Source organism: Dipodomys merriami, unplaced genomic scaffold (assembly GCF_024711535.1).
Source record: "Dipodomys merriami isolate MVZ:Mamm:240054 unplaced genomic scaffold, mDipMer1.0.p SCAF_29, whole genome shotgun sequence".
NCBI classification, from domain to species: Eukaryota; Metazoa; Chordata; class Mammalia; order Rodentia; family Heteromyidae; genus Dipodomys; species Dipodomys merriami.
Window position 1 is genome coordinate 19,688,859 of NW_027204381.1, and position 14,001 is coordinate 19,702,859.

The 14,001-nt window shown below is 41.4% G+C and overlaps 1 protein-coding gene across 1 annotated transcript in view; it reads left to right on the plus strand.

The window, feature by feature from the left end:
- LOC138838984 (ubiquitin conjugation factor E4 A-like) overlaps positions 1-14,001 on the plus strand; it is a 39,266-nt gene that overhangs the window by 20,412 nt on the left and 4,853 nt on the right. The window contains exons 11-19 of the mRNA XM_070038584.1: positions 1,039-1,343; positions 2,883-3,015; positions 5,122-5,309; positions 6,946-7,046; positions 7,143-7,256; positions 9,360-9,534; positions 12,066-12,246; positions 12,776-12,923; positions 13,262-13,419. Of these exons, the coding sequence (XP_069894685.1) occupies positions 1,039-1,343; positions 2,883-3,015; positions 5,122-5,309; positions 6,946-7,046; positions 7,143-7,256; positions 9,360-9,534; positions 12,066-12,246; positions 12,776-12,923; positions 13,262-13,419 (1,503 nt within the window). The remainder of the gene's footprint in view (positions 1-1,038; positions 1,344-2,882; positions 3,016-5,121; positions 5,310-6,945; positions 7,047-7,142; positions 7,257-9,359; positions 9,535-12,065; positions 12,247-12,775; positions 12,924-13,261; positions 13,420-14,001) is intronic.

The window sequence follows — 14,001 nt, forward strand, 5'->3', positions numbered from 1 at the left end:
GGTGTGAAGATTTCAGAACTAGTAGGTTGAGTTCCTGGCCAGCCACATGTCATCTTACGATTTTTGATTTCCTTTTACTTTGCTGCTTATAATTACCAGTATAAATAAGGAGAAATAAATAGGAATTCAGTCATAGTTCAGGTCCATGGAAAGAGTTTTTTAGCACCTTGTTAAGATTTTGTTTTGTTTTATTTTTTGTCTTTTCAGAATACTTAACATAGCATTTTCCCTCCAAACTTGCTCAAACAGTAAATTACTGAAAAACTTGTCTTTATTAGTTTTTAAATGACATGATTAACATTGTGAGACAGTAGATAGATGTTAGCATATCTTTTAATCTGTTTAACAATCTAGATTCAGACACAAAAATGAATGTTATCTAGTTCCCTGATATGTTACCCTCAACATTAACTGTGAGATTTTAACTGAGTGATTTTGGACATGTAGATTTAGTTATCCATAGCTTTGAATTCTTCTGGTAAAGAATATTTGGACAAACTATTGTGAAGAATAATTTCATTTTATATTGCACAGTAGAGACCTGGAAGTTGCTCTTAGATCACATCCCAGGTGGTAACTAGCTGATACGTGGTCATTACTAATCTGGAGTCCCTTTTATTTGCTTGGTTTTCTCCTAATTTGCAAACCATCCCTATCACCCCTTCAACACACGACCATCACACTGTGGCCTACTTTGTACTGGGCTTCTTGCACTTTGCTTAATACTTGCATATTTTATGTAACATCCAACGCTACACCCTGCTAAACCACGCTACTGCTCTTTGCACTGGCACTGAAGACTGCTATTTATGATTAGCTTCTTTGTTTTGAATGCTTGGTAACATTTTCCATTGCTGTTGACCTTCCCTGTCAGAAACTATTGGAATACTTTCTGTGTCATTGTACCTGCAACTCCCTACATCCTTGAAGAGAATCCCAAAAGAAAGAAATGAGGATATGTTTTGCTGAAGTAGTTTATAATAGACTGTCCTTAAATGAGCCTCCCTGACCCAGTCTCTTTTGCTTCCTTGGGGGCAGGTTGCATGATCAGATGGTGAAAATCAACCAAAATCTGCATCGGCTGCAAGTAGCTTGGCGGGATGCTCAGCAGAGTTCTAGCCCTGCTGCTGATAGTCTCCGGGAGCAGTTTGAACGACTGATGACCATCTATCTTTCTACCAAGACGGCGATGACTGAGTCACAGATGCTACAAAACTGCCTAAATTTGCAGGTGTCCATGGCTGTTCTCCTGGTTCAGCTAGCCATAGGCAATGAGGGCTCACAGCCAATAGAACTAACTTTTCCTTTGCCAGATGGCTACAGTGCTTTGGCTTATGTGCCAGGTAAGTAGGCTCTCCAATGGGAACTTCCTATTTATAGCCATCTAAGTTTAACTGGGTCACCTTGGAAGTGTAATTCTCAAAATACTCTTCCTTCACTATCCTTCCATTGTTTTTGGAGAAACAAATCAAACTCATAAATAATATAGTATTTACTAATCAAAGTATGAGGCCACACGAGGCCTTGGACTTGTTTCCCCAATGCTGTGCATATCAAAAGATGCAGAACAGGCAGAGTTTTCATGAGCTGTTCTCTTATTGATATTGTTTGTCATTCAAGTTACAGATTTGTCTGTCTAACTCTCTCTAAGCTTTTTTAAAGAAAAGATTGTCTCCTATCAGTTAACCCTTCTAGAAAGGAGATTGTATGTGTATGTAGTGAGGGATTAGTAGATACTATGCATCAAATCAGGCAAAATGTTCTTGCTATTTGCTATGTTTGCTACATATTGCTCTATAACAAATCATCTAACACATAGCAGCTTAAAACAAACATTCTCTCACAGTTTCCATGGGTCAGGAGCACTTGCTAGTGGTTTTACCTTATCAGGTTGCAGCCAGGCTACCAATCAAGGATATAGGAATCTGAGGATTCAACTAAGGCTGGAGGATCCAATTGCAAAGCCAGTCATGTGGATGTGGTCAGACCTCAGTTGTTTGCACAATGGGCCAGCACCCTCTTTTCTAGGCCACAGTCATCTCCTTAGTACCACTCATGAGATGGCATCTGGCTTCTCTCAGTACAAATCATCAAAATGGAAGCGGCAAGCTTTTATTATCACATCTTTGAAATGACATGTCATCACTTACACTGTATACTTCAGGGTGACTTCTTTTACCCTAGAAAGATGTAGGAAGAACCAGGCATGGTAGTATACACCTATAATCCCAGCACTCAGAAGGTGGAGGCAGGAGGATCGAAAGTTGGAGGCCAGCTTAACCTATGTAAATTTAAGCCATTCTGAGCTACACAGCAAAACCCTGTCTCAAAAAAAGAAAGCAAGCAGGGGCTGGGAATGTGACTTAGTGGTAGAGTGCTTGCCTAGCATGCATGAAGCCCTGGGTTCAGTTCTTCAGTACCATAGAAAAAGCTGGAAGTGGTGCTATGGCTCAAGTGGTAGAGTGCTAGCCTTGAGCAACAACAAGCTCAGAGACAGTGCTCAAGCCCTAAGTTCAAGCCCCAGGACTAGCCAAAAAAGAGAAAGAAAGAAAGAAAGAAGGGAAGGAGGAAGAAGGAAAGTGTAGGCTGGCCACCATAAGCTTCTAATGTAAAACTCCTGATCTGTAACTCTTCAGATACTTAAAGGACTGCTTAAATTATGGTTAGCCTTGAGTTAGGAAAATATGTAAGTGGTGTGTTAACAATAGTTTGGGTCATTCCTGTTCATATATTTACTTGATATACCTATAAAGGAGATTCTACATTTATTTACTTATCTGTAGGTTAAGACCTTTAAATTTTTTTAAAACTTCATCAAGTAGGGAGAACAGGAGAAACGGAAATATTTAGTACCAGTGGTCAGTAAATATTTTCCTTTTCAGAGTTTTTTGCAGATAACCTGGGTGATTTCCTCATTTTTCTCCGTCGCTTTGCTGATGACATCTTGGAAACATCTGCGGACTCCCTGGAGCATGTCCTCCACTTCATCACCATTTTCACTGGAAGCATAGAAAGGTGAGTTGCTGAAAGCGTGAGTCCCGGTTAGGAGCAGCAGAACATTCAAAAGACTTCTAAACCAAGAGATAAACAAGCCTGAATCATAAGGGGTTGCTTTTCAGAAGTTACGTTAATGTTAATTAATCACTTGACCATCCCAATGGACAGTCAAAAATCCCATTGTGGAGAGGCATAATAAGCAAAGGACTTTGCCCACAGAGAATTTGACTCTGCACATCAGATACCTTCATGGGAATTACACTGCTAGTCCCTGGTTAAAATAGCTACCACATTGCCAGAAATCTTACTAGTGGCATGCTGGTGCTAATGCTCTCCTATTAATTGTGTGACGCCAGAGCTTGCTTTTGCTGGTCTGAAGTGCATGAGCAGTTAACTTAGGTCAGTGTAACTTCGAATCTTAAGTCTCTAACTCATAGCTTCTAGACCTTTTTCGCAAAGAATATATATTACGGCTTTTAGAATTGCTTCCCTAGCTTTTTTGGTGCATAGACCAAAGGAAACAGACTCTTTTTTTGTCTGTCATAGGGCTTGAACTCTGGGCCTGGGCGCTGTCCCTCAGCTCTTCACCTCAAGGCTAGCGCTCTACCACTTGAGCCACACTGCCACTTGCGGCTTTTTTTTTTTTTTTTTTTTTTTTTTTTTTTGGGTCCAGTTGTGGGGCCTGAACTCTGGGCCTGGGCACTGTCCCTCAGCTCTTCAGCTCAAGGCTAGCGCTCCACCACTTGAGTCACAGCGCCACTTCCGGCTTTTTTTCTTTTTGCTTATATGGTGCTGAGGAATCGAACCCAGGGCCTCAGGCTTGCAAGGCAAGCGCTCTACCACTGAGCCACCTTCCCAGCCCCGCGGCTTTTTTTTTTTAAGTTCACATTTGCTGCACAGTAAAGAGAATGAGGCAGGTCTTGGTGACTCATGACTATAATCCTAGCTACTCAGGAGACTGAGATCTAAGACTTGCCATTCAAAGTCAGTCTGGGCAGAACAGAGAAACTTTTTTTTTTTCTTTTTTTCTTTTTGGCAGTTGTGGGGCTTGAACTCAGGCCTGGGCACTATCCCTGAGCACTTTTGCTCAGGCTAGCACTCCATCACTTTGAGCTATTGCTCCATTTCTGGTTTTCTGGTGGTTAATTGGAGATAAGAGTCTCACAGGGACTTTTCTGCCCAGGCTGGCTTTGAGCCACGATCCTCAGACCTCAGCCTCCTGAGTAGCTAGGATTACAGGTGTGAACCATCAACTCCCAGCTGAGCAAGTCTTTTATCTTCAATTAACTAGCAAAAAATTTGAAAAACTTGACTGGAGGTGTGACTCGAGTGGCAGGACACCAGTCACAAGCAAACAAGATGAATGACAACGAGACCTAAGGCCCCACTACCAGCACAAAGAAAGAGAGAATGACCCAAAATTCCCTGAGCCATATCAATAAAAAGTAGATAAAAGCAGACCTAAGGAAAAGTCATAAGTCCCTAAGTCTTGACTAGGTAGGCATGGAATAAATTTGAGTAACATATGACAATTATAACCTAATCTCATTAAAGCTTGGGAAAGCAAGTTTTATCCTGAGTGAAACTGTCAGAGAATAATATGAAGTAAATAATGCATTGTTGCCAGGCATTGGTGGCTCATGGCTGTAATCCTAGCTATTCAGGAAACTGAGATCTGAGGATCACAGTTCAAAGCCAACCCAGGCCGGAAAATCTGGGAGAACCTTATATCCATTTAATCAAAGAAAAAGCTGAAAGTGGTGCTATGGCTCAAGTGGTAGAGTACTAGCCTTGAGCAAAAGGAGCTTAGAGACAGTGCCCAGGCCCAGAGTTCAAACTGCAGGACTGGCCAATAATAATAATAATGCATTGTTATAAAAACAAATTGGGTGGCTAAGTATTAAATAGAGATTTAAGTACTCACCCTCAAACTTGTTCAGCTCTCACCTCGAGTTAAATGGTATACCCTGCATCACCCCAGTATTGGCAAACTTCAAACTGCACAGTGGATCTTGTTTTTTCTTGTAATGGCAGGATAAGGCATGTTAGCTCCCCTGTGGAGAGGCCAGAAGTGTGCATTTGGGAGTTCGTTTCTGCTTATCTTGCTTTCTGTCCTCCTTGCAGAATGAAGAATCCCCACCTCAGGGCCAAGCTAGCTGAGGTGTTAGAAGCAGTGATGCCTCACCTCGATCAGACCCCAAGTCCCTTGGTATCCAGTGTGTTCCACCGGAAACGTGTATTCTGCAACTTTTCATATGCACCCCAACTTGCAGAAGCGCTAATCAAGGTTTTTGTGGACATTGAATTTACAGGTAAAGTGGTTGCACAGCCAAGTCCAGAACTAAAAGCTGATACCAGTGGAATGTCATTGCTTGATCACTGTTGAATATCAGAAATGTCAAGCCATCATTTGTTGAATATCTGCTGTGAGCCAGGCTTGATGTTGAGTGCTTTTTAAATTCATTACACTACTAATCTGCCACCTTCTGAAAAGTTTGGCTTTATTCTCATTTTACCTCTGAGAACATGAATACTAAAAATTTTAATTTTCTATTCATGTCATACAACTAATAAGTGGTAGAACCAGCCAGGCACTAGTGACTCGTGTCTGTAATCCAAGCTATTCAGCAGTCTGAGACCTGAAGACTCACAATTCAAAGCCAGCCTGAGCAGAAAAATCTGTGAGACTCCATCCCCAGTTAACCAACCAAAAGCCAAAGCAAGGCATGGCTCAACCTGTAGAACACAGGCTGTGAACAAGAAAACTGAGCAAGAGCATGAGGCTCTGAGTTCCAGCCCCAGTTATGGGAGTTATGGGAAGAGACAGGGAGAAAGGAAAAAGATAGGAGACTCATATTAAATTAAGCCAGAATAAAAACCTATTTATAGACATGAGCCACCAGCATCCAACTACCCTGTGACTCCAAATGCTTTTCTCTCCCTTTTTTTTTTTTTTTTTTTTTTGGTTGGTCCTGGGCCTTGAACTCTAGGCCTGGGTGCTGTCCCTGGGCTCTTCAGCTCAAGGCAAGTGCACTACCACTTGAGCCACAGCACCACTTCCAGTTTTCTGGTGGTTAATTGGAGATAAAGAGTCTCACTGTCTTTCCTGCCCAGTCTGGCTTTGAACTGCAATCCTCGGATCTCAGCCTCCTGAGTAGCTAGAATTACAGGCATGAGCCACCAGCAGTGGCTTTCTCTCCCTTTTGTATATGGTCCAGTTTATTGGGCCCTAGTGATATCTTGGCATTTTTAAAACATCTGGGCCTCCGGTTTTTAGCTTCTGGCCAGAACCAATTGGACTAGGTGCTGGTTGCTCATACTATAATCCTAACTACTACCCAGGAGGCTGATTATCTCCATTTGGCCAGCAAAAAGCCAGAAATGGAGGTGTGCCTCAAGTGATAGAGTACCAGTCAAGCAAGAGTCCCTGAGTTCAAGCCTTGTACCAGCACACAAAAGAACCAGTTGGTTCCATGGTTGGGGTACTGTCGGTAAATAATGTGGGGATTACTTAGTGTTCTGCATATGACTTTGCCACTACCCGGACCAGCCCAGAGGCCTTGTTTATATCCTCCACAGTTGGATTTGAAAGCATTTGTTTCCTTTAGCTTTTATTTTACAGCTTCACCTTTGTGCCTTGAAGAGTAAGGTCTCCTTTACATCTGTTTCCCTCTTGTTTTCTTACAAAGGAAATGAGCAAGCACTAAGCCCTGTTCTAGATCTTTAGAAAATCCTAAGAAAGGCTAGGGATGTAGCTCAATGTTAGAGCATTTGCCAAGAATGTACAAAGCCCTGGGCTCAATCCCCAGTATTGTAATAAACTGGTAAGAACAGTTTTGTTAGTAATCTCCCCTCCCCCTTCCCCCCCCCCAAAAAGGCACATAGGCATAAGCTGCTGATCCTTTTCTTAATCACATTTGCTGATATCTTGCTCTTGTTTTAATCTAGGAGATCCCCATCAATTTGAACAGAAGTTTAATTACCGCCGTCCCATGTATCCCATCCTGAGGTACATGTGGGGGACAGATAGCTACCGGGAGAGCATTAAGGTGAGAGAGAGTTGATGAGACCAGTTGCTTCAGGTAAGTCCTAAGTGACATGCAATTCAGCACTAAAATCGCTTTCTCTTGGGCTGGGATTTACAGGACTTGGCTGACTATGCCTCTAAGAATTTAGAAGCCATGAATCCCCCACTTTTCCTTCGCTTTCTTAACCTGCTGATGAATGATGCCATATTCCTTTTGGATGAAGCTATACAGGTAAGCAGAAAAGATTTAACCATCAAATCTTGAACAGTATATACTTCTTTTTTAAAAAAAATAAGGTTTTCATTGTGAAAATACTGTTCAGAGGGGTTACAGTATGAGCAAGGTAATGAGTACATTTCTTATCCAGCGTTGTTCCTTCCTCCTTTGTTTTTCCCCTACCATCCCGTCCCTCCCACCTCCTCAACTACACCCCCTCCCCAGCATATACTTCTTTTTTTTTTTTTTTTTTTTTGTCGGTGTGGGGCTTGAACTCTGGGCTTGGGCACTATCCCTGCGCTCTTCAGCTCAAGGTGAGTGCTCTACTGCTTGAGCCACAGCACTACTTCCTCCAGCATATACTTCTGACTGTTACATTATAATACATTATTCCTTCATACCCATCTTGAACACCAGAAGTAGTGCTATTCCTTCATGCTTACCATTAGAGAGCTTTCCCCATTATTGTTCCAGTAGAGACATGATCAAAGGGCAGTCCCATTGATGGCCAAGACCACCTATGACAGGGATTTTCATCCTTTCTCCATCTAATACATCATAGCAGTGGTTTACTAATACAGTGATTTTAACCCTCTGTCCCCTAAAAATTCTGAGTTTTGCATCATTACTTTAAAAGTCTCTGGTTTGGATTTTTTTTTTTAAATAAAGATTTTAAATTTTTCCAGAAGTGATGGTACATGTCTATAATCTCAATACTCAGGAGACTGAAGCCAGAGGATCACAGGTTCCAATCCAGCCTGGGCTCTATAGTGAGACCCTGTTTCAAAAAACACCAACCAATTAGTTAATGACAGTTCACACCTGTAAACCTAGCTACTCAGGCAGGAATCGGAGGATTGCAGTTTGAAGCTAGCCTGGGCAGAACAATCCATGAGACTCTTTTCTCCACTCCAGTTAACCCGCAGAAAACTGGAAGTAGAGCTGTGGCTCAAGTGGTAAAGTGCTAACCTCGAATGAATAAGCTCAGAGACAGTGCCCTGTAACTCCTGTAACACCTAGCAACACAGGGATACACAAGTAGGAGGACCATAGCCCATACCAGCCCAGGCATAAATCAAGACCTCAAAAATAGTCAATGTAAAAAGAGGCTTACAGGCATGGCTCAAGTTATAGAGCACCATAAGCAAAAAAGAGACTCCAAGTTGTACTTTTCCTCTATTCAGTGCCTTCTAATCCTTAGCTGTATTGTGAAACTTGTGTGTCTGAGCTCTGGCAGTGCATTTCTTCTTTAACCAGCCTGATGGAGCTGCCTATCGCCTGCATGGCAAAACCTCCCTAACCTGAAATGAGCGTAAGTCAGGTGACAATCCAAAGGGAGGAAAAGCAGGTAATCCCAAGGGCAACCTATTGGATACTCTCAAGGTCATCATATTGATTAGCAACCCCCTAAGTAACTTGTGTGCTATTCATCAGAGAGTTTGGTCTCATGCTGTTTTCGTAATCCTACACACTAAAATTTAAAGATTTTCTAGCCAGGTGTGGTAGTATACACCTGTAATCCTAGTACTTGGGAGTCCAAGGATCTCAACTTCAAGACCACCCTAGCTACAAGGTGAGGGTCTGTTTGAAAAAAAAAATGAACAAATCAACAAAACAAAAAGGCTTTCCAAGGACATGAGAGCAGGTACTATTATAAACAGAGCCTTGTAAGCAAGAACAGTATGACAGAAAGAATGAAGCAGACTTAGCAGTGCAGCTGCTAAGTGCAAGATTGTCCTTCCAAATTCCTTGTGTATTTGATAGACTTTTATTTTGGGTAGGCTAGATTTAGCTTTATGTTTGTTTTTATTTAGTAAGGACTTGGTGTGTGTGTGTGCACGAGTGCACTGTTTTTTCAGCCTGGGTTTCCTTCTTTCTATTTCCTATTAATGTATATGATGAATCTATTCAAGCTGAAGCCACTCTGTTTGAAGACAGTGATTTCTTAAAAGTTCTCCTTAAGCTTCAGCCCTATGCTTGACAATTAAAGGCTCATGCCCTTCCATAGTCTCTAGTTTCCCCAGCTTTTAGTTGAGTGAATTTTGAACAAAACCTCTTAAATGTCATGTTCCTTCAGCTGCACTCTTCTTTCATATATCCTGCCTCTGATTTCTATAGTATTTAAGCAAGATAAAGATTCAGCAGATTGAGAAGGACCGAGGTGAATGGGATAGTCTAACACCAGAAGCCCGCCGTGAGAAAGAGGCTGGCCTACAGATGTTTGGGCAGCTGGCACGTTTCCATAACATCATGTCCAATGAAACCATTGGTACCCTTGCCTTCCTGACATCAGGTAAAAACGCTGCTGTTGCAAAACAATGTAAGAGTCAAGATCTGCTTTCTTTGGGGGATTGGCTGAATTGAAACACGTGACATGCTCAAGGTCCTGGGTTCCATCTCCAGTACCGCCCATACACACACACACACAAAAAAAAAAAAAAGAAAAGAAAAATAATAAGTGAATAAACTTATGTGAATGCACATGTATCTATTACATATATACTACTTATACACATACTGTGTATGTATGTTGTGGTATTATTGAACTAGAATACTATGTACACTATTTATGTGTTCATCTGAAAAATATTTCAGTCCTAGGTAAATGGAATAGATGGAAAATATAAAATATAAAATGTCTCAGTAATTTTTATTCATTGGTCTAAATTTTTAGTACTTTCAATTAAATATGACAACCAATTATAGGGAGGTGGCTAGGAAGGTGGTTCATCACTGAGTGTTTACCTTGTATACATGAGGCCCTGGGTTCGATTCCTCAGCACCACATAAGCAGAAAAAGTGGGAAGTGGCACTGTGTTTCAAGTGGTAGAGCACTAGCCTTGAGCTGAAGAGCTGAGGGACAGCACCCAGGCCCAGAGTTCAGACCCCAGGACCAATTTAAAAAAAAAAATGTTAGGAGAATTCATATTAGGGGAATTCCTCTAATGTGAAACACCAATAATGACTATAAATAAAGTTCATCAATAAGTACAATGTTAAACAGTCAAAATATCCACAAAGTAGAAAACTGTATAGCCATTATATGGGCTGAAAGCATGGCCCAAGCAATTCAACATCTGACTAGCAAGTGCAAGGCCCAGAGTTCAAACTGCAGTATCATGAAAAAATCAGAAAAGTAGCTGGGCCCAGCACTGATGGCTCATGCCTATAATCCTAGCTACTCAGGAGACTGAGATCTGAGGATCGAGGTTTGATGCCAGCCTAGGCAGGAAAGTCTGTGAAACTATTATCTCCAGTTAATCACAGAAAAAACTGGAAGTGGTACTGTCGCTCAAATGGTAGAGTGCTAGTCTTGAGCAAAAAGAGCTCAGGGACAGTGACCAGGCCCAGAGTTCAAGCCCCAGTATCAGCAAAAAATTAAAAAGAATAGAAGGATCCGAGCACTCAATGGCTCACGCCTATAATTCTAGCTACTCAAGAGACTGAGATCTGAGGTTAGTGGTTCAAAGCTAGCCCAGGTAGGAAAGTCTGTGAGACTTTCTCCAAGTATCCACCTGACAGCTGGAAGAAGAGCTGTGACTCAAAGTGGTGGAGTGCTGAGCAGAAGAGCTCAGACACAGCACCCAGGGTCTGATTTCAAGCCCCATGACCAACAACAAAAAATAAAGACATAAAAGATTGCTGTTCTCTTAACTTTTCTTTTTTTTTTTTTTTTGGGTCCGGTCATGGGCCTAAACTCTGGGCCTGGGTGCTGTCCCCCAGCTCTTCAGCTCAAGACTAGCGCTCTACCACTTGAGCCACAGCGCCACTTCCGGCTTTTTTCTTTTTGCTTATGTGGTGCTGAGGAATTGAACCCAGGGCCTCATGCATGCAAGGCAAGCACTCTATCACTGAGCCACCTTCCCAGCCCCTTCTCTTAAACTTTCTATAATTATATGACTATTCCACAAATCCAGGCTGTCCACTACTGCACATGCCAAGCACATGGGACTGCTGATCATTTAAAATGTACCAGTACAATGGAGGAACTGAATATTTTATTTTTTATCTTATTTTAATTCTGTCCTAAGAGCACATATGGTCAATGGCTACAATGTTATATAGTACAAGGACATAATGGTCTCTAAAATGGTAAGATGTTTATAGTTTAAAGTGTTGCAGAATATTTACTGTATTTAAATTTTTTGCATATGTGTAAATATGGACAAAAAACATAACAAGATGTGAACAGTTTATCTCTGGTAGTTTTTGTTTTCTTTTTTAGGGTTTTCTTGGGGCGGGGGGATGGGGGTGGGGTTGTTGGTTGTGGAGCTTGAACTCTGGGCTTAGAAACTGTCCCTGAGCTCTTCAGCTCAAGGCAAGCACTCTACCACTTGAGCCATAGCACCACTTACAGTTTTCTGGTGGTTACTTGGACATAAGAGTCTCATAGATGTTCTTGCCAGGGCTGGCTTTGAACCGTGGTCCTCAGATCTCAGCCTCTTAAGTAGCTAGGATTACAGGCGTGGCTCTTTTCTCTTTTTTTGTTTTGGACTTTTTTTTTTTTTTTTTTTGTCATGGGGCTTCAACTCAGGGCCTCGGCTGGCTCTACCACTTTGAGCCACAGCACCACTTCCAGTTTTCTGGTGGTTAATTGGAGATAAGAGTTTCATGGACTTTGCTGCCCAGGCTGGCTTGAACCACAGTCCTCAGATCTCAGCCTCCTGAGTACATAGATTATAGGCATGAACCACTGATGCTTGCTTGTTTTAGATTTTTGCAGTGAAAATAATTATGCAGTTTTAAAAAGGCAGTTGTCTCCAGATGAAACAAACATGAGTGAAACAGCTTGCTAGTTTGCAGAGACTTTGGTCTTTCTTCCAGAGATCAAATCACTGTTCGTACACCCATTCCTGGCTGAGCGCATCATCTCCATGCTGAACTACTTCCTACAGCACTTGGTTGGCCCCAAGATGGGTGCTTTAAAAGTCAAGGACTTCAGTGAATTTGACTTCAAGCCCCAGCAGCTCGTATCAGATATCTGTACTATCTACTTAAATCTTGGGTATGTGAGATTATCATTGTACAAGCCAGAGGAAATGCGTATGTTTTGGTAGTAGAATGATTGATTGGCTTTTGTGTGGCCATTTCTAGTTATAGCTGATGAAGCAATCTTCTGTCGTTTTAAATAAGATTTGAGCACTGGGCATGGTGTTGCAGAAGGATTGGAAATTCGAAGTCAGCCTGGGATATGTAGACTGTTCCAGGACAGCCTAAAAGATATAGTAAGATACTATCTCAAAACAAAACAAAAAAATTGATATTTTCTATGATCTATGGGACATTGTTTAGGATTTCCAACATTCTGCCTTGATCTATGCAAACACAAATTCTACCAGTTGCACTATTAATTTAGAAAGTACTGTTTTATGACCATAATATACTTGATGTCATTCCTAGTGTACTAGAAGTCTTTCTAGAGTAAAAGAACTTTCATTGCTTATAAAGATAAGAATTATTGTTCTGTAGCCCGTCCGTTAGCACCTTGTTGACCTATGCTCTGAGGTTGTTTCTTTCTGGTGTTGGCCTTCCAGGGATGAGGAGAATTTCTGTGCCACTGTGCCCAAGGATGGACGTTCCTATTCCCCAACTCTCTTTGCACAGACAGTTCGAGTCCTGAAGAAAATAAATAAGCCTGGGAATATGATTGTGGCTTTCAGCAACTTGGCAGAGAGAATCAAGGTAAGGAAGAAGATTATTTGTTTTCTCATGTTTAAAAAAAAAATTACATTATCAGCCTAGTACAGTAGGATACCCTATAATTTCAGCTACTCTGGGGTGGTAGCCACTGAGCTACATTCCCATCCCTTTTTGAATTACGGCATTTACACAGAATTTCATGTGGATGTTGTATACTCCTTTTCCTGCTAATACTTAAATCAGCAACTGAGCCAACTTGAAGCTCAGAGTTAGGGTCCCATGCTGAATTAGCTCCAAAAATATCTGCTTTGGCTTGTTCTTGAAAACAATAAAGCTAAGATCTGTGAGTTCCTTTTAACTACCAGCTCTTGGGTTCTCAGTCTCTTGCAGACCTCCAGCAACAGGAAGAGGAAACCTATGCAGATGCCTGTGATGAGTTCTTGGATCCCATCATGAGCACACTGATGTCTGACCCTGTGGTGCTGCCATCATCCAGAGTCACCGTGGACAGGTCCACCATTGCCAGACACTTGCTCAGGTACTCAGCCTCAGGAGCATAGATACCCATTAGCTTGATGTTGACTTTTCTCTCAAATATTGAACATTGAGTTTTGTACCTAGTAAGTGCCTCATATTGTTGATTTATTGATGTGACATTTTTAACATCACTTGATTAAGAATTTAAATATTAAAGCAGATATTGTTGGAAAATTCTAGCTCTAACCTTACCTCTTTTTTTGTTTTTTAAATTTTGGCCTGGCCGCTGTTCCTGAACTGTTTTGCTCAAGGGTAATACTTTACTACTTGAACCACACCTCCACTTCCATCTTTTGGATGATTACTTGGAAGTAAAAGTCTCACAGACTTTCCTGCCAAGGCTGGCTTCAAACTCAATCCTCAGATCACAGCCCCCTGAGTAGCTAGCATTACAGATGTAAGCCAGTGCCTGGCACTTTTCCCCTTCTTAAGAAAATAGTTTTGTCAACATGTCATAAAATATGTCAACATGAAGTATAGGATAACCTGAAATTGTTTTATTTAAGTTGTAAAAACATGAAAGACAGGGTTGTGTTTTGTTTTTTTTTTTAATTCGGGTTTTACACTGTATGAGTCATTCCTT